Source organism: Cavia porcellus, unplaced genomic scaffold, assembly GCF_034190915.1.
Source record: "Cavia porcellus strain 051 isolate PalLab524CR breed Dunkin Hartley unplaced genomic scaffold, mCavPor4.1 scaffold_5, whole genome shotgun sequence".
Classification (NCBI taxonomy): domain Eukaryota; kingdom Metazoa; phylum Chordata; class Mammalia; order Rodentia; family Caviidae; genus Cavia; species Cavia porcellus.
In genome coordinates this window covers 59,811,980-59,839,579 of record NW_026947488.1, presented here as the reverse complement: position 1 = coordinate 59,839,579, position 27,600 = coordinate 59,811,980, and the positions used below count along the sequence as shown (strand labels likewise).

Sequence of the window (27,600 nt, the reverse complement as noted above, 5' to 3'; positions counted from 1 at the left end):
TGTTTGCAAACTTTTGTTGTTATATTTACAACCTAAAGTGATCATAAAGCACTTTGCCTTGGTACCACCCCCACACCTCCATCCCCACCCCACCCCAACCTACCACCTCCAGTTCTGCCTGTTTTCCATCAGGGACCCAGAAATCCTGACCTGGTTTCAAGTCAGCAGGAAAAGTTCCTTTTCATTGCCCCACAGAGCCTAACTATGGGCAGTCACGTGGCCTTAACTGTCCCAGAGTAACAGGATTCAGCTGTCATTTGATAACTACAGTTCTTGACCTTTCTGGATCCCAAGCACCATCTCGACTGCCTTCCCCTCCTCCACTGTCATTTACCCAGGGTCTTTGTCCTGGGTTATCTGTTCAACCTCTCAGCACACCCCTGGTATTCAAGGTGTCAGGAGGATGAGAGGACGAGGGCAGAAGCCCCGCACTCAGGGTGGGTCTGCTCCACAGGCCGGAGCACCTCCTGCCTCTGCTTGCTGACTGCAGCTCCCTTTCTTTCATTCTGCCCTTGGTCCCCATTCTTCCCCTGTCCCACTGCTCACCGAGATCCCAACAGCAGTTTGGTGGAGGGCGGGACAGGAGCAAAGGCTTGTGAAAAGGTGTGCAGAGAAGCGTTCAGAATCAAGACCTGCCATGTGGAGAATCATCAGAACTCACATTTCTTTTCCTTCTAACATGACTCTACTTCTGACTTTTGGGATATTGCAGGCTTACAAGGTGATAAAAATGGAAACACAAGACCCCGGCAGCCTGGAAACAAAGATGCCCATGGTGAGTGCCAGCTCCTCCCTAGGGCCATGCTCAAAAGAATCTATTGTCAGCCTCGTAGGCCAATATTGGAGCAACTGGCAGGGGCTCCAGAGTCTGGGGCCACCTCTGAATTTGGAAGGCAGAGTATCATGACTGATGGACTATGTCTTCTATGGTCACAAGTGGAGAAGGCAAAAGGTCTCACACCAGAGATCACTGCAGAGCTAAAATTTAGCAATAATAAAACTGCCCAATGCAAAAAAAAAACCATTAAAAATGAATTCTGAATTACAGTAACTTTAAACGGAACGTCAGATGTGTATGAGGCAGGAGACAAGTAAATGGGCAGACTGAGATGGAAGTAGAGACTAAATGGGAATGGATAAACCAGATTGGAATCCTGCTTTTCCCTCACTTGCCTTCCCTGGGCCTCAGTTTCCCCCTTAGTAGGGCAAATACCACTTAAGCCTTAGTTCAGTTCTGCACTTCCTCCTACCCTTTTACTTTAGTATTAGAATAATTTAGTTAATCTTACTGGTGTCTTACATATATTTGTGCAAAGTCATATTTGGGTATTACATAATCTCAGAAGGTAGTTTTCATGAGATACAAATCACTATAGATTTTTTAAAGTCCTTTTTTTATTACATAAGGGTCATATTTTTACAAGAGTACTTTTAGAGAGCTAAGGGATACAGTTCAGTGGCACAAATGCTTGCCCGGTAAGCACAAGGTCTTGAGTTCAATTTCTGGTACCTAAAAAAAAGTACTTTTAGAATATCAATGCATTTCTTTTAGAATGTATCACTTTTAGAATATCAATGTATAATATGAAATATTAAATAATATCAAATAAAACTAAGAAAGGAGAAAACTAGTAAAATAGAGTCTCCGACTCCATTTTAGAAATGCCATCCCTCTTCTCTAGGCAAGCAGAGGGTGACACCGCGAGGAGATGTGTTAATTTGAAGTCCACCGTGTAGTCACTTAGGTTACCTGATGGCTCCTGAGAATTGGGGACACGCAGCAGGAGGCGGGAAGCATGATCCTTCTTCTGAGGGGCTGGATAGCGGGTGGCTTTTTTGGACCCCACAAGGCAGAGGTCGATGATGATCTAAGTCCCAGTGACCAGCAAAATATCCCATCGACAGTACCAGAGGGGTGAGCAAGAGCCAAGATGGGGCTAGTCCCTGAGTTCCAGCTCTGCCTCCCAATGCTGACTGTGGCTCTGCTGGGTCCCATGGGTGATCCAGGCAGCTGCTGGCCATGGGTCGGCATCAATCTTGACTTCCTTCCTCCCTGCATCTCTGTCCCAGTGACATAATTGGAGGCCCAGTCTCTGAGCAGGAGGCACATAAGAGAGGCCTGAATGAGTGGGTGACTGTGAGGCCTGCCTCCCCTGCCCCTGTTCGCAGCACTTCTAGCACCAGGACACCACACCACAGATGGCTTTGTTGGAGTGCTCCAGGCTCCAGCTGGCCACGGACAACAGAGGACACTTGTCTGGGTGCCAAGCAAGCCTCACCCCAGCACATGTCCATGGCACAGACCGGCCCAGTGGCCAGCAGCATTGTTTAGGCACTCCCATAGGAATCCCCAGAAAACTAAATGGCAGGGGAGGGAATTCCATCTAGGAATTCCGTCTCGGAATCCCATCATCAGTTTGTCTGGTAACTGCAATGCAGCACTGACTGAAGTGAAGCCAGGTTTTAAATGCTGATTTCTCAAGATCTGCAAAATAAGCTCCTCATCCCTGTAGGTCTTCAAAAGGACCACAAGAGCTACCATGGCCCCTAAACTAATTAGACCAAGAAACCTTCTAGGAACTCCAGCTCTTGGGACCAGTGTTTCAGGCTTTGGGAATTTTGTTAGCAACTAAGGGGTCACAGAGCTTCAAAGAGCTAGCAAGCCCTGAGCCAAGCATCCCTCCATGGGGTTCTCAGCTGCTGATAGAACCTCCCTGTGTTTCCAGCCTACCCTTGGGACCGGTCCAGCTTAAAGTCCATGCCCCTGGACCCGCAGCAGTTTGAAAAACTGGACACCTACGCCTCACAGGTAGGAGAGCTGGCCCTCTGGCCAAGGGCCCCCAAGCCTCCCTCGTTCCCTCCTGCAGATATTATGAGTACTGAAATGGACGGCCCAGGTTGCCTTTTCACAGCACAAGGAACAGAAGACCTGGGCACAGAGGCCTGCCCAGGATCCAGGGTCACTCCTTTCCCCAGCATCCTGTGGTTCGGAGCCACACTGTTGACAGGCTCCTCCGGCCAGCCCTGCCTTGTCTTGCCCCTGCCCATCTGGACATCCCTGCCTGCTGAGCTATGCCAGGCCAGGGAAGGGAGGGAGAGGATGGGAGAAGACCATGAGTGTAGATGGCCAAAGTCCCTGTGACCATGGCCACACCCACTCCAGACTTTATGAGCTGCCACCATCTCCTGCCTCAGGACCCGGGCCTGTCTAGGTGGTTGGGAGAATCAGAAGTGATCCTCCAGAGGGGGCTGGAGGCCTCAGCCTGACTCTAATTGGTGGAGGATGGAAGAGAAGGTGGACCAAGATGCCCCAGGAGGCTAGCAGAGAGGGGAGGCTGGTTATGCAGGGCTAAGGACAGGACAGGAAAGGTGGTGGCTGAGGAAGGGCAGTCTCTGCAGAGCAGGAGGCTGGGACCAAAGCCAGCATAGAGATGGCTGAAGCCAGCAAGAGGAGCAGGGCCTCAGCTGTAGGCAATTTCTCCCGGCCCCATGGGAAGCTAACTCCAGGCTGTCTGTGGAGACTAAAGGAGAGCGTGGTCCAGAGTCTGAGGATGATGGGACATGTGGTAACAGAAGGGATGGTACAGACTACTGGCCAGGCCAGTGCCAGGAGCTCAGCTGAAGCCAGAGACACAGCCATAGAGCAGTGAGCGGTCAGCAAAGGCCAAGAAGAAGGTGCACAGGAGCAGGCCACAGAATGCCTGTCCAGGGTTAATCAGGACTCAGGGATGTAGTGGGGGGTCTCGATGTGTCGGACACTGTTCTAGGCCCTGAGACAGCGACAAGGTAAAAAAAAAAAGAAAAGAAAAGAAAACACAGAGTCAGGGCATCCATGGAAGAAATGAAGCCCAAGACCATGGGAGAGTAGGAGAAAGAGGGGCCCACAGGTCTCCATGAGGTCAAAGCACCAGCATGGCAGGGATGACTGGAGGTGCCTCTCGCAGTTCCAGTGAGAGCAAGGTCGGAGAGACCTTCAGGGTGCAGCTGGTGACGCAGGCACCCACTGCACGTGTAAGGACCAGTTGCCTCAGTTTCTCTAGAAAGTTAACCAGGATCAAGGCTGCCTTTCCACAAGTCCCAAGCCAGTTTTCCCTGGAGGTCCCTGAAAAAAAGGCTAATTCATTCTTTTATCATTATTACCATGGTGATTTCAAGATGTTACACATATTTATGTGTAACATAAAATTTTCCATTTTAGCCAAGTATAATGGCACATGCCTGTAATCCCCAGCCCTCAGGAGGCCGAGGTAGGAGGCTCACCACCAGTTTGAGCCCAGCCTTGATTACAGTTCAAGGCCAGTCTGAACTATACAGGGAGATCCTAGCTCAAAGAACAAAACAAACAAACAAACAACTTGATATTTTAATCATTTTAGTATAAAATTCACTGGTATTAATTATATTCACAATGTACAACTGTCACTATCTATTTGCAAACCCTTTCATCATCTGCAGCATAATAAATCTGTCCTCATTAAGGAATGATTTTCCTTTCCCCTTCCTCCAGCCCCCCCCCCCCAATCTTTACTTAGTTTGTGAATTTGCCTATTCTGGATATTTCATTTAAATGGAATCATCCACCATTTGTCTTTTTGTGTCTTGCTTACTTCACTTAGCGCCATGTGTTCATTCTTTCTTTTCCTGGTTGAATAATACTTCACTGTGCATGTATTACACACTATCTGTTCCTCCACGGGTGGATATGGTCGTTGTTTCCCTCCTTTGGCGCTATTAGCGGACAAGTGTCTGACTGATTTCCGGCCTTCAGTGCTTGGGGTGTATGTATATCTTGGAGTGAAACTGCTGGATCACATGGTAATTGTCTGCTTATGTTTTTGAGAAACCACACAGTGTTTTTCACAGCAGCTGCACCATTTCACATTCCCACCACTAATGTAGACATCCTACAGGTATAAAAGTGCCATGTCACTGTGACTTTGACTGGCACTTTTCTCATGACAAATGATGGTAAGGATTTTTCCCATGTGGTTATTGACCATTTGTGTATCCTCTTTGGAGGAATTTCTGTTTCATCCTGTCCTTTATACATTTTTGAGTAGAAGTGTCTTTTTGCTGAGTTGAAAAAGTTCTTTACATATTCTAAATACTAAATCCTTGTCAGGTATATGACTTAAAATATCTTTCCCCATGGTCCCAAACTGTCCTTTCACTTTGTTAGTAATATCTTTAAGGTACAATCGGGGTATGGTGGCTCATGCCTATAATCCCAACACTCGGGAGGCTGAGGCAGGAGAATCGTTGTGAGTTCGAGACCAGCCTGGGCTACAAAGTGAGCTTAAAGCCTGCCTGAACTGCATAGAGAGACCCTGTCTCAAAAAATATAAAATAAAATTTAAAAATAAATAAGGTACAGAATCTTTTATTTGAATGAACTCTGTTTTTCTTTTATCATTCAATATCTTTAATGTCATGTCTAAAAATTCATTGCCAAAATCTAAGATCATGTTGACTTACCCCAGTATTTTCTTCTAAGAATTTTATGGGTTAAACTCTTATATGTGAGTCTTGATCCATTTCAAATTGATCTGTGTATGCGGTGTGAGGTGGAGGTCCAGCTTCATTCTTTAGCACATGGGAATTCAGTGTTGCAATGCGGTTTGTTAAAGACACTGTTGTTTCTCCTGTTGAATGCATGTGGTACCTTTACCTCCGTTCTGTTCCATTATTCTACATAATCCTTCTGCCAGTACCAACCTGCTCTGATTAGCTTTATGATAAGTTTGGAAATGTGCTGGAGCCATCAACTTTATTCTTTTTTTCAAACTTTCTTTGTCTTTGCCCATTGTAATTCTACATGAATTTGGGGATTGGTTTCCCATTCCAAGAGCTACTGGGGTTTTGATAAGGGCTGTGTTACATCCATAGATTGTTTTTGGAAATATTAACATAACTAGAGGCAGCCACAGCTCCTCTGGGTACCACCGTGGCCTCAGGATCTCCAGAGAGGAGCTGTGGTGGCTCTGGGGCTGGGGATTTGTGGTCAGCCCCTCCTGCCCTGGCTCCCCCATCCCCATGTGATTTATCTCCAACCATCCCTGTCCCTGTGCACCTCTTCTTCAGCTTCCCTGTCTGGAGGAATAACAAGACTGGCTGAAAGTGTCAGAGCTGAGGTTAGCTGGGGCCTGGAAGGGCTCCGGGAGAGGGAAACTGTATATGAGAAGAAAGTATGCAGACATGGGTGGTGTCCATGGTACAGGGTGGGGAGGCAGCCTAGGTCAGATTTTGGGGGGCTTTGTAGGTCAGTGTAAGCTCTGCACCGGCTCCCTGCTCTCTGCTTGCCTCACACAAAAGGCCTTGCTCCAAACTCCCCCAGACTCTGATGCAGCATGGCTTTCCTATTCCCCAGGTAACTGTCAAGAGTGGCCTGGATGAACTGGTGAGTGACCTGCTCCAGGAGGCCCACAGTGATCTGGAAAGGGTCCGAGCCATCTGGATCTGGATCTGCCACCATATAGGTAAGCCCACCTGTGCTGCGGTGGCTGTCAGGGTCTGCAGTGAGTGCCCTGCACTGGTGAGTGCAGAGGGAGCTGGAAAGTTGGGGAGGACTCCCGATGGCTGGGTTGAGTAAGGAGAAACTAATCAAGGACCTTCCAGAGCCAAGACCCTCATTCAGCAGGAATTTTCCCTCCATCCTGGCTTCCTAAAGAGCCAGAGCCATAGAGACGAAGAGACCTAAGACAAAAGGCGGTCTCCACAAAGCACTTCCATTGGTTGAGGAAGTCACAGTTGTTTGGAAAGTCAGTGCGACACTAGCCATTCTATAGCATTGAGAGAAAGGGCAGACTCTGCTCTTCCTGCTCCCCGCTTCCACACTGGTGACCTCAGCCACAGGGCTGAGCCCAGGCCCCAGGTTCTCAAGGGATAGGCTTGGGAATCTCGCCAGGCCAGGCCAAGCCACAGAGGGGATTTTCAAGGGGATCCTGCTCCTTTCTGGATCTTGCAAGTACAAATGAGAAGATGCAGGAGCAAAGTCACAGCATAGACTCTTAGTCCTTGCACAGGAAGAGCAGCCAGACCTCTCTCAGCCTATTGTGAGGTTTTTCGTTTTCCTCCTGGAGGTAGCTTAGAGGATGAACTCGGCTGACATAGGTAGAGGGTGTGAACACGGGACCTGAGGACCCCCTCGGCTCACCCCAACCCTATGAGCAATACCTGGTCTCAACAGGAACAGACTGAGAATATCAAAGTGAGACAATTTCCTGTTCCCAGACACATGCATGCATGCATATACAGCTCCTTCACAGAGACCAGAAAGCCAAATAGCTCTCTCTTTCTGCTTTGCTCCTCCTCTTATCACTTATACAAAAGGTGGCATCTTTCCAGATGTAGCTGGGTCTGGTGCTCTGGCTCTGATCAGCCCACTGTGACTCCTCTGGTCTTATGATGCCCACAGCACAGCTAGGGTTCGGGGTGGTGCTGCTTTAGTGGGGGCCTCTTCTCATCTCTGCACCAACCTCAGCTGCATCAGGGCCCTGGGTCCTCACTGCCACCTCTTTTGTCCTCCAGAATATGACATTGAGGCTGCCCAGGAGAAGGACCGCCAGGCCTTCAAGCCCACTGACATCCTGCGGACCCAGAAGACCAATTGTGATGGCTACGCTGGCCTCTTTGAAAGAATGTGCAGGTATGATAGGCGGCCAGTGAGTTTTTGGATCCCTGGTGGACCTCCAGGTCCTCTCCCTCTCCCTCTAGAGTACTGTGGGTCTTTGCCACATGCCAGGCCTGAAGCCAGAGTTTGCAAACTCTGCCTTGGAATACAAGTGAATCCTGAAAAGGTCAATTTCTCCCTTTCTAACACCAGCATAATTGACTTTGTACCATCTGCCGAGCTTCGTGATGCATTAACATAATGGCAGATGAATGCACGGAGATAATTTGGTTATAAAAGGCCCTTTTTCTGCCTTCTCCCATCTCCATGCAGCTGAAGGTTAAAAGAATGGCAGGCATGAGAGCCAGAGGACAGTGGCTGAGAGCTCCAAGGGAACTATGAAAGGCTGTCCTTCGGGCTGGTGCTGGGGCCTCTTGTATGGAAAACAAAAACCTACCTGAAAAGACCTGTACACTGGAAAGCTGAACAACCGGGAAGCTACTGCTCCAGGCATCTTTCTACTCAGCTTTCAGGGCTCCGGGAGGGAGCCTGTGGCCAGTTCCTGGCCTGAAGGGAGGATGGGTCATCTGTTTCCTGTGGCCTCCAGACAAGCTCAAGCTCAAACAGGTTGAACCCTGCTGACTCCCACAGTTTCCTGTGGTCCTTTTTGAGGTCTGCTGGGTTTCTGTAGGAACCAAGCAGCCAGTCCTGGAGACCAAGCAAAAAGTCCCCTTTTAAGGAGTAAGAGGACAACTGCCCATACCTCTATAGCCCTCTGAGAGAAGTGTCAGCCCACTAGGACTGCAGGTGACAAAATAAATCAAGCCAAGTGCAACCACAAACAGTCCCCAGCATATAGCCATGATGCCTCAGTGTTGTGCAGGCAGCTGCAGGGGGACACACAGCCTGAAGTCACAGCTGGGCTGCCTCCTAGCCTTGCCACCTGGCCTGGCCTCAGGTTGCTCCAACGCTCCTGCTTGGCACTCTGCTCTTCCCCTCCCTGACTGAGCCCACAGCCTCAGATGTAGGCAGGGCGGGTCATGGTGCTGAGGGCACCATCTTAGCCACCACATTCAGGGCACACTCCCCACGCCTACTCCCTCACACTCCCTCTTACATACTTTTATGTATCTTTAGCCCCCTCCCTTTCTGCCTCCCTTGTGACACTGATCCCACAATCCTCTACACAGTAGGCCCTCAACAGATATTTTTAGAATGACAGGATATTCCTAGTGGAATTGCATATTCTCTTTTAAATACTGAAATAACTACCTCTGGGAGAGCCCTGCTGACCACCATAGTTTTATTCCAATCTATTTTCAGCCTCATTTGTCCCTAGCATCTTTCAGAATATGGCTGGAATCATCTGAATTTGTAAATCTGAAAGCACTCTGCTTTTCGAAAGTCATAAGATAAGTGCTTCCTTAGCCAATAAAAACTTTCTAGTGTGCTGTAGGAGTGGCAGATTTAAAGCTGGAGAGACCGGGGTTCCAGTTCTTAGTTGAGCGTTTACTCGTTTTGTTTCTTGTGGTAAGCACTTAACTTCCCAAAGCCTCAGTTCTGTCCTCTGCATGCTGGGGAATCCACAGCCTTTTTGGTGGGACGCTGGGACAATGTGAGAACATGCAATTGGGGTTTGATCACCTGACTTCAGAGATGCTATTTTATACCTTTCCTGTCTTTCTTGCCTATTGGGTTGTTTTTGCTCTGTGGAAATTTCCTACCAACTGCAACTGGCCCACATAGACTCAGAAAATTGACACTTGCCCTAAATGAAACTGTCAACCTTTCCGGCTCGGCCAGATGCTTAACAATGTCCATATTCTGGCCTGCAGCTGATCATTAAAATACATCCCAACATTTTGCACCAGTTAAAGTTTCCAGCTGTCGTTTACCCTTCATGAATTTCATCACAGTGCCTATGACATGTAACGAGACCTCACAGTTCCAAATTCCTTTAATTTTTGCTTTAAAGATCAGTAACGTATCCATGCAACACTTTCTTAATTCACTTTAGCTCTAAAATAACTGCCAAAAGTTTGGTCAATTCATTAGCTAATTCCTTAATAACTGAAGACATGCAATCCACACTTGCTGATTTATCCCTGCTTGGTTGTCAGGGTTGCCTCTTAGTAAGAGTTGTACCCACAAGGCCATCATTACTTCCTGCCAGTGCATTCTGCCTCTTTGGAATGGCCTCATTAACGACTGATTTAATAAAGTAATTTTGTGGGGAATTCAGATATTTTCTTAGCATCATTCATTTCCACATTGCCTTTTCCAAGTTACTGATGTGGGGGGCTTTTTGTTAGTGCAATTGCTAGTAATGGCTTGTCCAGTTTCTTTCTGACTTTCCATCATCACGCATGAATGTCTTTCCCTTTGCCTCAATTGCCCACAGCCTTAATTGATTCTACCTGATTGCCTTTCAGGGATTAAGGTTAATTCCCCAGGCTCCTGCCACTGAGCCAGCCCCGTAAATTCTCTTCCCTATTACCATGTCTGCAACACCACCAGCTAGCAGATTTCCTGGGATTCTGGATAACCAGGAGCTTACTTCCAATCTGAGGCTTGGATACAGAGGGGGCTAGCTGTCTCCGATCAGGTGCCAGCCAGCTTTCCATCCATCCTCCAGCTGTCACAGGGAGCAAGGGCAGAGGCATGCAAACTCAGATGGCTGCTTCTGCACAGCATGACATCCTGAAGTTCCTAAAGCATGACTTGCTTCCAAATGTCCCCAAAGAGAGGAAGCAGCTAGGAGCCTCCTGGGAGGTGCAGATTCCCTAGGAGACAGATAGTTTTAAATTACTGCCACAGCTAATTTTGTCATGAAAGACCTCTGAAAAGAACATCTGAACACACCTCAACCTTGCAGATAAACTGAAGGATGATATGAAGATGAATTGTACCACTATAGTGAATTGTTTTCTAATTATACTGTTTATAAATTAAATTCTAGTCTCATCGATAATTTTTTTAATTTTAAAGCTTGGTTAAGTGCAAAGGCTCCTGAACTGTGCTTTGGGATACTTGCATTCCAGGCTCACTGTGGCCCCAGCCAGGTGTGTGACCCCAGGCAAAGCAGCCTCCCTGTCTGAACCACTGAAGGCAGTACATGGGCCTCGGAGTGAGATTTAGCATTATGTTATTCTAGCCATAGATAGTGCAGGAAAAGGCAAAATGAGCACACAGCAGCAACACAGAAACACTGTCAAGTTCGCAAGAAATAAGTACGTAAATTCTCAGCTACACCACAATGTGTTTATCCTGCTGCAGTACTGAAATCGCACCACATTCAACAAGACACTAAAAGAAAAGCAGGTTCATTGCCTCTCCTGCAGCTACTCCTCTTTCCTCTTCTCTCCTTCTCTTTCTTTTCCCCTTGCCTTAGAGTTCCTGGAAGAGGTGATCACAGAGCGGAGAGTCCCCTGTGGTCAGAGCCAACCCGAGTGGGCCGCCCCTGCCTGCCCAGCCTTTCAGCCACACTGCTGGGGCCTGGCAGTGCCTAGGCTATGGCAGCATCACACAGTGGCAATGGCAGGGCCTAGACCATCTCAGCATAAAGTGACAGTGCTGACCCCACCACCTGCAAAGTTAGTGCTGAGGACACAACTCACTAAAGTGGGACAGCAGCAGCCTCAGGGTACCAGGTTCAGCCAGGCCTCCCTGGCCCTCTGCCTGCCTGCACCTCTTCCAGCCCATCACTCCAGGTCAGGGAGCCCCATGCCCTCAGAGCTCCCCAGGTTAAGTCCCTAATCCCCTAGGATGAGGTCGTGACTTCCTTCCAGTCCGCTGGCTGTCCCAGGGGAGTGTGCCAGGGCATCTTGCATGCCCATTCCCTGTGTGGCTTGGGATATCTGCCAGCCATATGCTGCTGTGGAACTGGCATTAAGCTTGTCAGGATGGTCAAAAGAAAAGGCCAAGATCTTCAACCAAGACTATTAAATTGAGCTCACTAGGGGAAATGGGGGCTTTGGGTGACTGGCCGAGCACTTTGGCAGGTGAATTGTTCCTCAGTTTTCCCATCAGCAGGGCCCCTCCTTCAATGTTCTCCAGCTTCTGCCAACACAGGGATGCCCTCTACTGAGCTCTCTAGGGACTTGTTTATAAGTTATATACCCTCCTTCCAGCCAGGAACGGGCAAGAGCAGCCCCTGAACCTTATTTTGGGAATAATGTATTTGATAATATTGTATTGTGCTGCGTTATGCCATGGTATCTCCCAGCATGTAGCCTGTTTCTATGTTTGTTACAGTGTGTGTGGCCAGTGGTCTGTTTTTGTTTGCTTGGTTGGTTGCTTATTTATGGTTTCTTTTTTTCCAAGTCCTCTGTATTAAACCCAAGAAAACTGTACCTTTTTATTTTTTGAGACAGAGTCTCCCTAAGTTGCCCACGCTGGCCTCAAACTTGTGATTCTCCTGTCTCAGCCTTCCAGGTAGCTGAGATGACAGATTATGCCTCTGTACCTGACAGTCCGCAGTCTTATGACAACATGAGAGGGTCATGGGTTATCCTGACTAGACACAAAACCCCAACTAGTTCTACCGTCATTGTTTTATATATGAATTACCTGACTTTGTATGGAAACTATGGATTTTTAACAATAATGCTTTGCATTATGACTTCCTCTGTCCACTTCATTTTGCACATGACTGCCAGGTCATAAAGTATCCCTGTGTCATGGTGAAGCAGTGCATAAACTTACAACTCAGTTCATTTTTCATCTTTTTTCTGTGGCAGGCATTCCCCATGGCCCTCCCAAATTTTCAGGTTGTTAGAGGAAAATCAGCCCCTGGAGATCACTTAATGCGAACCTTCCTGACTGCCCATGATGTGTCTGGCTAGGCCACACTGCAGGTTAGAGCGGGGAAGAGAACTTAGCCTAGTGGCCACCCACTCCAGCTTAGAGCACAGATGGACATCTCTGCCACTCACTGTTTCCTCCTTACCTCCTTTCCTGAGCTGGGGGAGCTTCCTCTGTGTGTGCCCAATCTTCTTCCCACTTCACCCCTCATAGGGAGGATACCCCTGCACACACTCCTCAGGGCAGGCCTCTCCCAGCAGAACTTCCAGGCTGCCCACAGCAGCACCCACCCTGGTTTGCCCCAGCACCTGGAGACTGAACCAACGTTAAATGAGCCTCTTTCCTCCTTGACCCCAGGTGGCTCCAACAGAGGGCAAGCATCAGTGAGCTGTCTGTTCAGAGGCCCAACAGCTCCACTGATCAGTTCCCCTTAATGCAAAACAAGCCATTCACTAAACACTGACTCCCTAGGATCCCCTTAACCCTCCACATCCTGCTAGAAATTAATAGGCACAGATGACCAGTGGAAGATGATTCACCAAAGGATGCAATTTTAAGTAGTATTTATGAGTTTTTTTCCAATTCTAAAAGTAACACATAGTCTATTATAAATCTTAAAAATATGGAGGAATTTAAAACAGAAAATTAAAATCACCCACATCCTGAGATTTCCTATTACTAATAGATCTGATGACTTTTATTCTCTGTCTCTGTCTCTGTCTGTCTCTCTCTGTCTCTGTCTCTGTCTGTCTCTGTCTCTCTGTCTCCTCCTCGCTGTCTAAGTACATATTATTGCATACACACAGACATTGTAATGATTATAAAGTTTTGACACTGTGTTAGAAGTATGAATTACCACCCTCTCTCTTCTCTGCTGACTTTCCACTCTAAGACTGTAGAGGCAAAAAAAAAAAAAAAAGAGTGTGGAGGCATTCAGGTCTCCCCATCTAGGAGCACTCCCACTGGCCCCACATCCCCTCCAGCCTGACCTAGCACTCTGCTCTCTGTGCTCTGTCACAGAGAGATGAGGCCCAGAGTGCTCCATGTCTGCATGTTGCCCTCTCCCTCCAGGAGCTCCACGGCCCATAGACTCCTGGCACCTCCTGTTTCTGGGCAGCTCTTCTGTGATAGGTGTCATTTTTGGCAGTATCAATAAAAAACTGAGGTCTAATTACTCTTGTTGTCTGCCCCTGGGATGCCCCAAGTTCCCTGACATCCCTGCTGGTGCATCCTTATGACATTCCCTGGGGAGTCAAGGAGCCTGGACCTCCTTTGTGAAGCCGTGGGGAGAAGGGTAGAGGCTGTGAAAGGTCCTCAGCCTGAGTGGCCTGGCCTGCTTGTTCAGGCCGATGCGATAACTTGTCATCATTGTATGCACCCAGGCAACACAGATGTCAAGGGCTCTAGAACCCAAATGCTCAGGACACCACATGTTGCTTCCAGGACATCCTTAACCTTGAGAGGTCCCATGGCCCTGATGTTTGGAGATACTGGGGCTATAGAACTGGTCCGAGCCAGAACCTGGCCCCAGAGGACTGTCCACTAGATGAGGGCCCACTGACATCCTGGACTGCAGATTCAGCTCATCTGAGGGGTGCACAGAGACTGCACCATGGGGGGGGGTTGCTGGGAGGATAGTGGAGTTTCAAGAAAGCCCCTGGCAATGGGCACCCTACACATCCAGGAGTTCATGGCTTTACTGGTTTTCCCACAATGCCGAAGAAAGTGTTGGGAAAAGTCACCATCCGACTGTCCAAGGTCCCAGATAGTTGTACCAGGTTAGTTTGAGCAGTAGGAGAGGACGCTATCAAAATGGCACCAAATCTCCAGCTAACCATCAGGCACTTCCACTCCTTCTGAGACCCTTAAAGGAGACTCCAGAGTTGTGGCCACAGCAGGCAGGCAGCGAATGACACTAATACGCTACAGTGGTTCTTGTACCATATTCGCAGAGGACACGTCTGCAGGCCAGTCCTCCCTAGGTCACTGCCGGAAACACCAGTCTGTCTGCCTTTCAGGTCCACATGCAAATAGGCTTGCAAGGGTACAGCCAAGGAAGTAGAACTCAGCCTTCTCTGCTCTCAGACCACCATCTCTTGAGTGACCCTGGCTCTCCTAGCCTCTGTCCCCACCCCTTATTTTTAGGTTTTGCACCAAGAACACCCTGCTTTCCTGGTTCCAATGCAACACTCACTCTTGCCCTCACTTTTCTCCCCTGAAGAGTTGTGCACCGATTGTGTTGGGCTCTGCGGAGCACTGCAGAGGTTATCTGAGCAGTCTTTGCAGAGGTTATTTGAGCAGTCTGGGGGAGGAACAGATAGCAGCACCTGCAGCCAGTCTACCCTGCCAGGACCAGCTAGCTTTCTGTCCTCTGTCTGCACCCTGAGGGACAAAAATTGTCAAGGTAGCATATGCATAAATGTGTGACAGGCAGGAAAAGGAGAGACTGGAAGGACTGATGGACTGCAGGTGTGGCATGGTGGATTTAGGGGCCATCCCAGTGGAGCCCCCTCTCAAACCCGTGTCACTCGCAGGATTGCTGGCGTTCAGTGCATGACAGTTCCTGGCTACTCCAAGGGCTTCGGCTACCAGATGGGACAGAGCTTCTCAGGAGAATTTGACCATGCCTGGAACGCCGTGTACCTGGAGGGAAGATGGCACCTCCTGGATAGCACCTGGGGCAGCGGCCTGGTGGACAAGGCCACCTCAAAATTCACTTTCCTGTAAGCACAAGTCAAGGTTGGGCTGGGGATCTTGGGCATGGAGGAGACACAAGGGGAGAAGGTTGAGGGGAGGGAAGGAAAGCGGGTGGCCTTATGGCTGCTGACTGTGCCCACCTGCCCACAAGCTGGGACAGCAGCTAGCTGTATGTCCAACCTTTCAGTGACGCCCCCTCCACTAACTAAATGCCTCTTCTATGGCTTCTATGGCTCCCTTCGCCTAAACGCCCACCTAAACCCTATGAGTCTCAGCATCGGCCCCAGACCCCATGTGAGGTCAGTGGATCCCATTCCTGATTACCATGCACAGACACCAGGACTGTCTCCTACCACTTCCTTAGACACCAGCCTCCCCTTCCAGGCTGAGTAAAGGCCATGGTCTCTGGGAAGAAGTGCCATGGCGGCTACTGAGTCATCATGGACCACAGTGAGCAGAGTAGATGCCATTACACTGGACCAGTTCAATGCTGCAGGGCTCTGGCCTTAACCTAAGACCACACAAAACATACTCATGGGCACAATGGCCATCAGCAGCTTGGATTCTATTCAGAAAAGTAAGAGTATACTGTGGCTTTTGCAGCTTAAATCTTGACACTACCACACTGGGAACAAACACAGGATGGGTGCCCACACTTCCTGCAGTGGGCTCGCATGTTCACAGACACCTCTTCTGCCTCCACCATTCTGAAGATGGCTGCTTTAGGGGGAGCAAAGCCTCTCCATCTCAGGCTGAGCACCCCATTCTTCTCTGGGTCACTGTCCCCGCCCTCTAGGGGAGCACTAGCCCTCTACCTGACCCAGGCAGCCACAGAGGGCCCCACCACCTCTGCAGAGAAGAGATGGGCTGATGGAGGGAATACTAGAGCATTCTACCCACCCACCCCCACAGCCTGCTCACCGTGCCATGCTCAACACTCCTCTGTTGATTACAGCTTTGCACCCTTCAGATTTATTTTTGGTGTTGAAGGTCAGGGAGCCTTTCCTCCACACATGCCAGGGCACTCAGAGCACACTGAGTTCCCCATTGTGACCTTCTCTCAGAAGATGGCTCAGGTCCTGCTTTGACTCCAGTGTCCAGAAGTCTCTAGTGCCCATGTTTGAACAGGTGACAGCATTGCTTCCTAGTCAGGTTATTGACTGGACCCTGCCTGGTACTGTATCCACCAAGAGAAGGCCGCCCAGAGCCCAGCCCCATGCTAAGCTGAGAAAGGCAGCCACACACTTGCCCCATGGCTCCTGATCAGCTCTTACTCTTCCCCAGCTACAACGAATTCTACTTCCTCACCCATCCCGCACTGTTCATTGAGGACCACTTCCCAGACAACAAGAACTGGCAACTGCTAAAGCCCCCACAGTCTCTGCGGCAGTTTGAAAACAGCATGTATCACAAGAGCGAATTCTACAACAAGGGGATGCTGAGTGCCCAGCCGGATGTGTCCATGATCAAAACAGGTAACCCGCGAAGGCGGCCAGGGTGTGCAGCAGTAGCAGGGACACACAGCCTGGAGGCTGCAGTCCAAGCCCACACAAGCATGTAGGTGTGCAGAGATGGCAGAGAGCCCAGGCCACCAGGCTATCAGGGCAGGCATGGCTACAGGTCATACTCTTGCCTATAGGAGGGGAGATGTCAGGGACTGTGAGTTCCCAGGCACACAGGAGCCAGAGCTTGAGGGTCCTAAGCTAGGTACAACTTTTTCTGCTCACAGGGCAGAGGACAGACTGCCCAGGCTACCCAGCCTCAGCTCAGGTGTCCAACAGAAGCTGCCTGGCCTGCTGTGCTCTCCTCCCAGACTTCTGGCCAGGAGGGTATGTGGGCCCCTCAGAGCTGTAACTGTGTATCAGGGGTCTGCCTGGAAGGTTAGGGAGCCACAGGGCTCTCCCCAGACGTTGGGGGCATGCTCCTCAGGATAAAGGGTGGGACCAGCTGCCACAGGGAGATGGTCAGTGATGGGAGGACAGCCAGGATGGACATGTAGGCAGTGGGAGGAGAGAAGAAGAGTGTTTAGTAACTGCCCAACCTCCACACCCATACACCCCTAAGGAAAGGACTGGGGTCCTCAAGGCTCAGCCTGGCCTGCTCAGAACCCCTCTTTCTGGAGACAGGACCCAACTTTTTCTAGCCAGTTCCCCAGGGCTGGACAGTGCAGAACACCAAGCTTAGCTGTCCCCACAGCTGGCCTGGGGAGTAGTTGCTGCTCATCTCTGCAGAAGGGCCATAAGGGTAGGGTATATTTACACACTCTAAGGAGCATGAGGAGACTGAGCCAGGCAGCCAGAACCATGGACATGAGCCAAAAAGGACTTTCTCTAGAGGCATCCAAGAATGAGGCCGGGGAGGATGTTGGGGTGGCCCCAGCCCCACCGCACTGCAGGGTAATGGGAGCAGCTGGGGAGCACAGGTGCCCCCAAGTGCACTCCAGCTGGCATATATCTTCCACCTCTCAATGGTTTCCTTAACCAGTCGCCGAGCTCCCACACATTCATCAGAGCTACAAATACCCGGCAGCTCCTGCTGCTAAAATACCAGCGTGAGGCTGCTCACTTTGAGAATCCGCTTGCTGCGCCTGCATCCAGTGGAGGCCCGTGGTCTGCCGTGGGCCCTTGAGCCATGGAAAGAATTGGCCAGGCCAAAACAAGACACGCTCTGTCGCTGAGCTGAGTTCACCTTTTCAGGAGGCATAAAAATGTATTTTTTTAAATCTGTAGTAATCACAAATTTGCTTTTCTTGATGGTAGAGATTTCACATTAAGTATAGAGATGAAAATGAAGCAAAACAGGAAACTGAAGGAGGTGAAAAGGAAGGGAAGGAAGAGAAGCCCAAGATGGGGAGATGGGAGGCTGCTGAGCACAGGGAAGGAGAGCTCAGGAGGAGAGAAAGAAAGAGGGAGCGGAGGAGGCAGGTGGACAGCCCCAAACGTCCCCCGTCTTTCACTTGAAGACTTCCTGACATTCATCACACCTTTACCAACAGCCTCAAAACTAGGCTCCCCAGTGACAAGGAAGTGAGCCAGGCTCTCCCTAAACACCCTCCAGCCTCTAAAGGCAGACATTGCACAGAAATGCTCACATAATTAATTACCACAGTGAGAGTTTCCCTGAAGGAAGCCAGAGCCAGGAGAGGGCCTCCCAGAGAACCCTGGCTCACATGAGGGATGGGACAGGCTCGTTTACAGGAGGCCTTCAGGCTGAGGTCTTATTAGTTCAGGAAAGGGGCTCATGGGAAGCATAGCCCAGACTGTCTGTAGCCTCCTTAGCCTGCTTCCACTCCCAGATGAGGCTGGGGAGGATGCAGCGGGGAGAGGCAAACAACTGGCTTCTGAGAGGTGAGGCCAGGCTTTCAGAGAAGCCACCGCACCTCCCTGGGGCCTTGGAAGCCAGGGAGGACCAAATAGGTGAGTCCTCGCCGACTACGAAAACCAGGGAATGGGTCACCTATGCCTGAAAGATGGACTAGGACAAAGAATGGCCACGTGGCAGGGAAGGGGAGAGGGAAGGAAAAGGCCCATGGGTATACACATTGTAACTTCAAGGTCCCATCCTAGAAGTACAGTGAAGATGCCCTGTGACAGCATGGGGCAGGGGCGTGTGGACCAGGGCACCATCTCCAGGAGTGGCACTTTCCCAACTTGCTTAAGGTAACATGTAGACAAGATAGCTGTTGTCACCTGTAATGAGCAGATGCTGGTGGGAGGGGAAAGCAGGCCTGAGCATTGGAGGAGAAGATGCCCTTCCTGCCCCTTGACCCTCCAGGCAGCCCGAAGCTCATATGAACAGATGGAAGAGAAGCACAGACAGCTGGGGGCAGATTTCTCCTCAGAGCTCACTCCGCCCCTAGCTATCAGCTCCCCCTAAAGGCAGTAGAGAACCCCTTCCAGGGCTGTACTACAGCTACAGCTGGCTGATACTATGTTCAGTGACACCACATTGGTTGCATAGTTCATCTTGATAAAAAGATTTACACCACAGAAATGGCCAAGTGCTATAGTTCAGAGTTTCCGCACACCCCAGGAAAGCTAATGGTTAAACACTTACCGCACACACAGGAGCCATCTCACTCAATCCAACTCTCTCCCCAGTGAACGGGAAGGCTACGATCACCATTGAGAGCTGTGCCCCCACGCTGTTCATGTTCATGCTCAACGGGAAGCAGGAGCACGGGCTCCTGAGCCTCCGGAAGAACGGGATGAAGCTGGAGATCTACCCACCCACCATGGGCACCCACAAGCTGCAGATCTTTGCCAAGGGCAACTCAGACATCTACAGCTCAGTGCTGGAGTACACGCTCAAGTGCACCTTCGTAGACCTGGGGGTCCGGCTGCCAGCTGAGCTACACCAGCCCGTGGGCCCCAGCTGGTTCTCGGAGCAGATGGGCATCGTGAAACCCTCTCACCCTGACCCTGTCATCCATACCAGGGATGGACGCTGCTCTATCAGCTTGGGTGTGGAGGAAGGCATCAGCGTCCTGGCTTCCCTGCACGGAGACGATGGCCCCATAACCGAGGAGACACAGCGGCGCTATGTCTTCCAAGTGCATCGGGAGAAGCGGATTGAGCTCAAAGTCCAGCTGCCCCACGCCGGCAAGTTTGCCCTCAAGATCTTTGTCAAGAAGAGGCAGGAGCCAGGCAACTACATCTTTGTCTTCAATTATCTCCTGTGCTGTACCAACACCAAGGTGAACTGGCCCATGTTCCCTGAGAGCTTCGGCAACTGGGGACAGGACAATGAGCTGCTGGAACCTCTGTCCGGTGTGCTGCCCGCCAACCGGAATGTCCCATTCAAGCTGAAGCTGCATGGAATCGCCAAAGCCCTAGTGAAAGGGCAGGACACATGGCCGCTGACCCTGAACCACGAGGGCTACTGGGAAGGCAGTTGCAGCACAGCTGGCTGCCAGGAGGTCTACGTCATGGTGCTGGAGAACGCCAACCATAACTTCTACTCCTACATCCTGAAGTACAGAGTGAACACCCAGTGAGGGCCTGGCCCCTCCTGCCCTTCCAGAGGGCCATGGGCAGCCCTTCCCAGGAGAGGCCATGTGCAGGAAGTCCTGGGCACCACTGAGTCTGCATGAAACCATTTCTAGGTCTCCACCTCCGTCTCCCTGCTCTATCGCAGGTGCTGAGGTGTTTGTGTTCTAAAGGCTTCCTTCAGCATGGCCAAGGCTGAGGGGACAGAGGTGAAGGCCCTTGGAAGGAAAAGGTGCTATGTAAATCCAAGGTATTGTGAACTGTACACCCATGCCCAGATGCCCCCTTTTTGTGCAAACTTTGTTACCATAGATAGGGTCGATGTGGGAAAGCAGGGATGTTATCTGAGCTGAAAGACTTCCCTGTGATGCTCAGAGAATTCCCCATGCCCCAGAGGCACATGACATGTAAGGCTGCGTCTCCCCCGATCACGGAGCCCCTTCCAAGTGGCACACGATGTCTCTGCACATCTCCTGGACTCCAGGGAAGGACAGACCTGACTGTCTTACAAGTGCCTGCTGCCTCTTCATTAGCCATTTCTTGCTCTTCAGGAGCCCTGGGGGAGAACAGGTGTGAGAGGAAGCTAGCTGATGCCTAGCAGCGGGGAACTGTGACAGCAAAAGCAGAGAGCCGCCAGGGCGGGCTGGTGGGTATGCTGAGGGGCAGGGCAGTGACACTTGGCGGTCCTGCAGTCCAGTCTAACTCCCCCGACTCAGGCCTGCAGGAGCACACAGGGCAGTGGTCCAGCCTCTCGGGCCCATGCCTGAGGCCTGGCCTTTCCTTCCCAGGAGCCTCTAGGGACTGGTGAGACCTGTCAGGAGCCTGGTGATAAAGCTCAATAGAGGCCAGGCCAGGAGGCCAGGGAATGAGATGAGGAGAAGTGTGATTAGAGCAGTGTTCAGGAGAGTTACACGGGCCACTGCCAGCCCCAGAGTCCCTGCTAATGAAGCCGGGCTGAGGGACCTGTGTGCTCTGGAGCAGCTTTAGTGCCATGGTTGAAAAAAAAGTCCTATCCCATCTCCTTTCCTTTCTAGAAATGAGAGTCCACCCACGCAGAGGGGACAGTTGTTCTGGGGGACAGTTGGGGCCCTGGCTTGCACAGGCCAGTCCTAAGAAGCCCCGGCTACCCAGCTGGCCCCAGGAAGTCCCTGAGACTGGTGTTGCCATGGCAACAATGGGAGGTGGGCTGAGTGAGGACAGCAGAAAGGGAAGGGCTGAGAGAGGCCTTTCAAGGACAATGCACCAGCATCCTGACATATGAACACACTCTGGGGTAGTCCGGGCCGAACCCCTGGAGTCCTCGGTTCTGTCACCACTGCCTGTCTCAGAGGGCCTGATGCTGAGAGCCGGCCATACCCAAACCTCTCCTGACAGCCCCTCCACGTGGCCCCAGGCTCAGCAGCAGTGAAAGCCAGCCTGGCCCGCTCATCCCTTCCCTCTCTCACCCATCTTCATGTCTGTGCATTCAGGGGATGCTTATGTCACACAGTAAGTGCCAAATGCTATGCTAGAGCTTGGTAGGACCCAACTTCCTCATGTGAGGTGCTGCCTGGGGTGCCGTGTTCCCTGCTCTATGTCCAACATGCTTTGATAGGAGCCACCTGCCACCAACTCACTCAGCCTGAAAAACACACAAAGGCCAAGAGACATAACCACTATGCCCAACCACAAGGAAATAAGGGCAGTGTTTACACCCAGAAAACAGCCCTCTCTCACACATAGGATTTTAAGGGCAGAAAGGAGCCTGCTGAGTCGTATCAAAACAAGTGATTTCTAAGGCTCGTGCCACTGCTGGAGCCATCACAACAGCCACACATCACCCTGCAGAAGACAACACACGCCTTTCTAAAACACTGTCATTAATAAGTCCATCTTGGAGCATGCAGAGCACACCACCCAGCAAAGAGGAGCTGTGCCCGGCACCGAAAGGGAACCCCAGCGCTAGAAACACCGCAGGGCACCTTCAGGCCCTTTCTTGCTCATTTAATCAGGCACCCCCTTTGTAAAGACAGCTGTAGGCACGGTTAGGAAATCACCTGCTTTTCTTTCCACTGAAGTAAAAGTACGTGAAACGAAATCCAATCTTCATGAATTTTGACATGCATGCTGCACAGGCTACAAATTCGAGGTCACATTTTGAAGGCTTTTATTCAAATGCACCCATCTTTGTTTCCCAGTCGCCAATGGAATGGCACGGGTGCCCCCTGGTGGCCACAGAGCTGGGCCGCCGACGCTGCTAAGCGCGAGACTGGATTTATTGTGTCTTTTTTTTTGTCTCCGACCTTTTTGTTTTTTAAACTGAAAACTTGAAAAACGCCTTTGAGATATTTGTATTGAAATCAGGGGGTGCTTTCTCAGATTTCCCTTCTATGTACACGGAGCACCTTTTGCAGTGCACCTCCGTGAGGGGAGTCTGAGGGGCTGCCTGTGGGAAGGAGGAGGCAGAGCATATGATAAGAACTGGGGGCCTTTTGCCCAGAAATCCCTTCTTGAAACAGAAACGCTGGCTGCAAGACTGGGTGGGGCAGCTTTGATCACACGAGTTACTATGCCAGTGAAAGACTGATCAAACCAGAGAGCATTGCTTCCAAGGCCCAGGATGGGTGCCAGAGAGGGGGTGGAGAATGGCAGGGCGGTGAGATGGCATCTATGCAGCAATTAACTTCTTTTCAGCTGGTTTCAGAAGTGTCACCGGCACAGCTGGACTCTTCCTTTCAATCCCATTGTGATCATTGTGAGTTCCCCATATGCTACATTGTCTCAGCAAGGCAAACTCCTCACAGCCTGCTGAGATTAAAGAGCAATAAATAGGTGAACTGAAGCATGATGGATCTAGGCTAGACATAAAGAACTATTTCCTGTCGTTGAACTGGAGGGACACGCTGCCAAGAAAGTTTGCAAAATTCTCTTCTCAAAGGACTTGAAAAGAAGAAACATTTTCCCAGTAGTCTGCAGTTTTATTTAACTGCTACACACTTGGGCTCTTTCTAAACCAATTAATTCTTTAAATGCACTGTCTGGCCTGCCGCAAACATGGGGTTAACAGTGTGGCCTGACTGTTCGCTATTGGCAAAGGTTTCAAAGGTGGTGCGCATCTGTTGCCCACATCAATCTCTCTGAAGGCTGTAATTTCTTTTCGCTGGGAATAAGTAGCCAGAGACCTGAAGAGGTGATTACTTCTCAGAATGCGTGCGCTGAGTGGAGGGGGCTGGTGGCTGTTGAGTGTGCTTTCCCCACATTGTTGCTGGTGTTTTTCAATAAAATTTATATTCATTTTTATCCAACAATGTAATTATCGATCCATTCTTATCACTGGTCTCATAGGGTGAGGGAGGTAAAAAAAAAAAAAAAGGAAAAGAAAAAAGAATTTAAAAAGAAAAAGCACTTTCATGTTCAAAGGGAGCCCTAGGGAAAAAAAAAAAAATCAATGTCCCAGCCATTTGAATTTGATGGTGAGATGCAAATGTAATAATGTCAGACAAATAGCTATTCCACATTAAAGAAAACATAATTAGGTTAGCCCTGGCCCTGCTATGCCTCGCATGCCTTTGAAGAACACGAAGGCAGTGTTTCTTTCATTGAATCTTGTTTAACTTGAAATTTTTAGAGTCAACCCAAATTTCTTCTTAGAGTGAGAAGGGAAAAAAAAAATCAAAGATGCCTGTCAACCTATTTTTTTTGTTTTGAATATACATAGATATAGATATGTATAGATAGAATCAGGCATAAATGTAAATATGAAGGATATAGATATTCAGATACATGCAGAAACTTTCTAGCAGGTTACCTAAACAGATTATTCATAAATTAGACATGTGGAGAATATAGGAAATGGAAATACAGACACCTCTGAGAAGTTGCTGTAACCATGGAGACCATCCTCAGAGCTGTAATGTGAAGGACAAAAAGAACTTGCATTCCCAAATCTGCGCTTATCGTGTCCCTCGCTGCTAGATCCACAAAACCAAGATGCAACATGTACCTCCTTGGAAAGGAAGCCCGGGTGTGGACCGTGCCTTTAACAGTGCACGAAAGGAGAGTCAGAAGACAGGGTCTTCTGCACGGTAGAAGGAAGAACTCCTAAATTATTGCAGCAATCTGAAGATGGCAACCTAGAAGCTGGAATATCCGACCTCCAACATCTTTTCCAGTCCAGGGAGCTCGTGAAGCTGTCTTTGCAAACAGAAGGGGGCAGGCGAGGGGGTCGGGGTTGTCAGTCATTTGACATATGAAGGGTCCCACTGCGTTAAGAGCCTGCTCCTTCAGCTCCTTCTCTTTCCCCCACACTGCCAGCCAGCCCTCCTGGCCTGAGGGCATGGGGTGGGGCTGAGTGGACCCAGCCGAGGGACCACAAGGAGGCAAAGGTCCTGACAGGATGTTGATTCTCTCTGATTTTGCAAGCAGAACTAAAGAAAGTTAAAAGACACCTGAACTGTGGATGCTGCGCCGGCATTTCCTTGTGAAAAAACACTCAATTAAGTCACTTTCCTCCTACATCACCTCCATCTCTTCCTTGCTCCCCCCAATTCCATGAATGTGTCCCTAGCCACCAGCACCCTAAATCAGACCCCTGGCAGTAACCAGTGTCTTCTCCTCCACCTCTACTCATATGGAATGGAGTCCATTCAGGGGCATCTCGTGTCTGACCTGCTTTCCTGCCTCCACAGCTGTCCTGTGTGCTCACACCCTGTAATGAGACAAGGCCCGCTTGTTCCTATTACCGTCCATGCTGGCCTCCCTCATGAGCACAAGTACAACTGAGCTAAGGCACTTTCCATGAAAGCCATCGAGCAGAAGCTTAGCAAATCTGTGTCAGGCACTGGTGGAAAAGGTAGGTCTTCACACAATAACCAGTGTTAATGGTAAACCAGGAAAATCTTGTCTCCTTTTTGTCTAAAGGGAAAGGTCCTCACACCTAGGTAATGGTATATAGGATGGCTCTTTGCACCACAACCTGATGGAGGATGGAAACAGAGCCAAGGGGGGATCCTCACCACAAGAGAACAAGCTGCCCTTGTAAATCAGTTATCTATATCCATGGCTCAGTCCTCTCCCTATTGTTTTCATGGACACAGCAGTACTGATCACACTTGCCCACTAGATTCCCTGGGAAGCAAATGTACAGGCAGAGTGAGGAATGCCGTCAGTGTGCTGGGAGGTTAAGACTAGTGAAAGATGAAAGGAAAGGAAGTGGGGTCAGCAGAGAGCCCCTAGGATAGGGTGCAAAGCTAACTGAGTCCCAGTCAACCAACGTGGAACTCCGGAGCAAAGACCTCCTGTTGTAAGGGTCTCAGGCTAAGCAAAAATGAGCAGGTTCTAGACAACTCACCATGCTCAGCTCCTGGCTGGAGCTGCCTGGGAAAAGCTTTGCCTCCATTCATAAACTAAGATGGCTCTGAAGGTGCTGGAAGGAACTGGAGGCTCTGAGTAAACTCTACACCTTACAGTTAGTCAACCAGTTCTTTCAGACAGTGAGCTCTGGGCAGCATCCTCTGTGTTTGCCAGACAACTGCATCTGTCTATGAGGTAGAGGATTCAGAAAAGATGAGTGAAGGCTGTGAATGTATGGGCTGCTTACCCAAAGTGCTGCGGCCCAGGAATCGCCAACAAGGGTCTACAAGCTGTTTTGTGGAAGGGACTCCAGATCAGGTTGCCTCTGTATAGACCTGTGGGGACACAGGCATCCAGCAAGCCAGCCCACCTCCTGACAACCAGTCAGTTCCCAAGCCATAGGTCCCAGGATGCACTGAGGCCTCCTGACACCTCTGGGCTCCAGGATGATTCTGTCCAACAGCCCCATCTAGAGCACATGGCTGCACTCCAGAGAGAAAGGCCTAGCCAGACTAGCTTGCTGATCATCTCTGTGCCTCCGCAGTGCCTTATGTTCAGAGTAAGGAATCTGTATTTGAAGAGAAAATGAAGTAAGAGATCACTAGGTGTCTATGTGTTACCGAAGCGGCTGTTGAGTTACAACATACTGGTCATTTTCTTCTTTTTCTCAGCTAACTGAAGAAGCATATGCACAATCATGAGTTTCTTTGCCCCTGTGGGGAATGTATATTTACAGAAAGAGAATTTGCCAACTGGCTGGAAGAGCTCCTAAGAACAACCGATCGATTGGAGATAGGACGAGAGTCCCCCTCCTGAGTGTGGCCTAAGTTTGCTTTGTTTCCATGAGGCATGGCTGATTGCCTCCATGACACAAGGAATCAGCCATCATTTCACCCCCGGCTGTGCAGGGACCAAGATGGTGACATCCCCTCCAAACACTAGTGGGGACAACCAAGGGGAAGCTCGGGGCATAAAAGCCCGGCAGCAGCCACCTCTGTGAGTGGCCAAGAGGAAGTGGGCTGCGTGATTATTGAAGTGTAGACAGTAAGCGTGAGCAGCTCCCAAAGGGCACAGGACAGTGAGGAGGGGAAATGTGGATGCGTTTGTTTAAAAGGAAATAACCGTAGGATAGCAAATGTCCTGGGGCCCACTTCTCTGTATGTGTGTTAATGCCAAGCAGAACTGGAAGTTAATGTTAACTATCTTACCACATTATAAAAAATGTAGTGTATCTGCAACCCAGAGGCCATCACCACTACACAGACTTTGCAGACTTTCCCACCCAGGACAAGGGCAAACGGGTCCTGTGGATCCTTTAAGAGTACCATTTCCCTTCCCCACCACCCAGGACAAAACGGGAGTGAGCCTGTTAGCCCGGTTGTGGGAGGGAATTCACTCTGCCAGTAAAAGCCTCACTTGATGTTTTTTAAAGCTCAACAAGTGTTAAGAGTCCATTTTGAAAAGGAGCTAATGGGTTCTTTCTGGAAAAATGACCTCTTAGCTGCTGGTTCCGTTTGACTTGTACCATGAGAGCTATTAATAGATGACCGAAGTCTTGTGTTTTCCTCTATAAATACCAGTTTGACTTGGGGAGCCTTCAGCTAGCTGGGATCCCTCCCCATAGAGCTCTGACCAGGGCAGGAAGACTGAGGCTCTCTCTCTGCCAGTTGGCCAGGAGAGTTAAGGAAAAAGGGCACGAACCTCCAAGTGGGTCATTCAAATCCTGACCGGAGCCCTACCAACTCTCACCTGGCTCCGGCAAGTCTTTAGCCCTCCCGTCTTGTTCTTCTTGTCACCAAAATGGGAATAATCATTGCATCTCCCATGTTAGTTTTCCCCAAGGGATAAATGAATTAACGCCATGACTAGAAACATCCTTGCCACATCATAAATCCCACATCACAGTTGTCATCAGCATTACAATAATGGAATTAATGTGTTGTGATGTTCCCTCAAGAAGTCAAGATCTCCCATCATTCTTAAAACCATAGCAATCAATGATTTCAGTCTCTAATTCAATATGGAAGTCTCTCCAACCCACAGCCATGCTTCCTCTCCTAGAATCCTTCTAGAGCCGGATGCTCATTGCTCTGTAAGACAGCCACTGTGTTACTGGACACCTCTGATGAAGGCCTTCCCTAGCCACCTCTGCCTTGAATTACAGCAGTTGAG

General features: G+C 49.8%; 1 protein-coding gene across 1 annotated transcript in view; it reads left to right on the top strand.

Moving 5' to 3' along the window:
* The window catches only part of Ky (kyphoscoliosis peptidase), a 42,556-nt gene extending 19,172 nt beyond the window's left edge, over positions 1 to 23,384 (top strand). Inside the window, exons 5-11 of the mRNA XM_003476502.4 lie at positions 713 to 775; positions 2,727 to 2,809; positions 6,368 to 6,476; positions 7,528 to 7,645; positions 14,947 to 15,135; positions 16,394 to 16,584; positions 19,210 to 23,384. Coding sequence (XP_003476550.1) covers positions 713 to 775; positions 2,727 to 2,809; positions 6,368 to 6,476; positions 7,528 to 7,645; positions 14,947 to 15,135; positions 16,394 to 16,584; positions 19,210 to 20,105 — 1,649 coding nt within the window. The 3' untranslated portion in view covers positions 20,106 to 23,384. The remainder of the gene's footprint in view (positions 1 to 712; positions 776 to 2,726; positions 2,810 to 6,367; positions 6,477 to 7,527; positions 7,646 to 14,946; positions 15,136 to 16,393; positions 16,585 to 19,209) is intronic.
* The last annotated feature ends 4,216 nt before the right edge of the window (positions 23,385 to 27,600 follow it).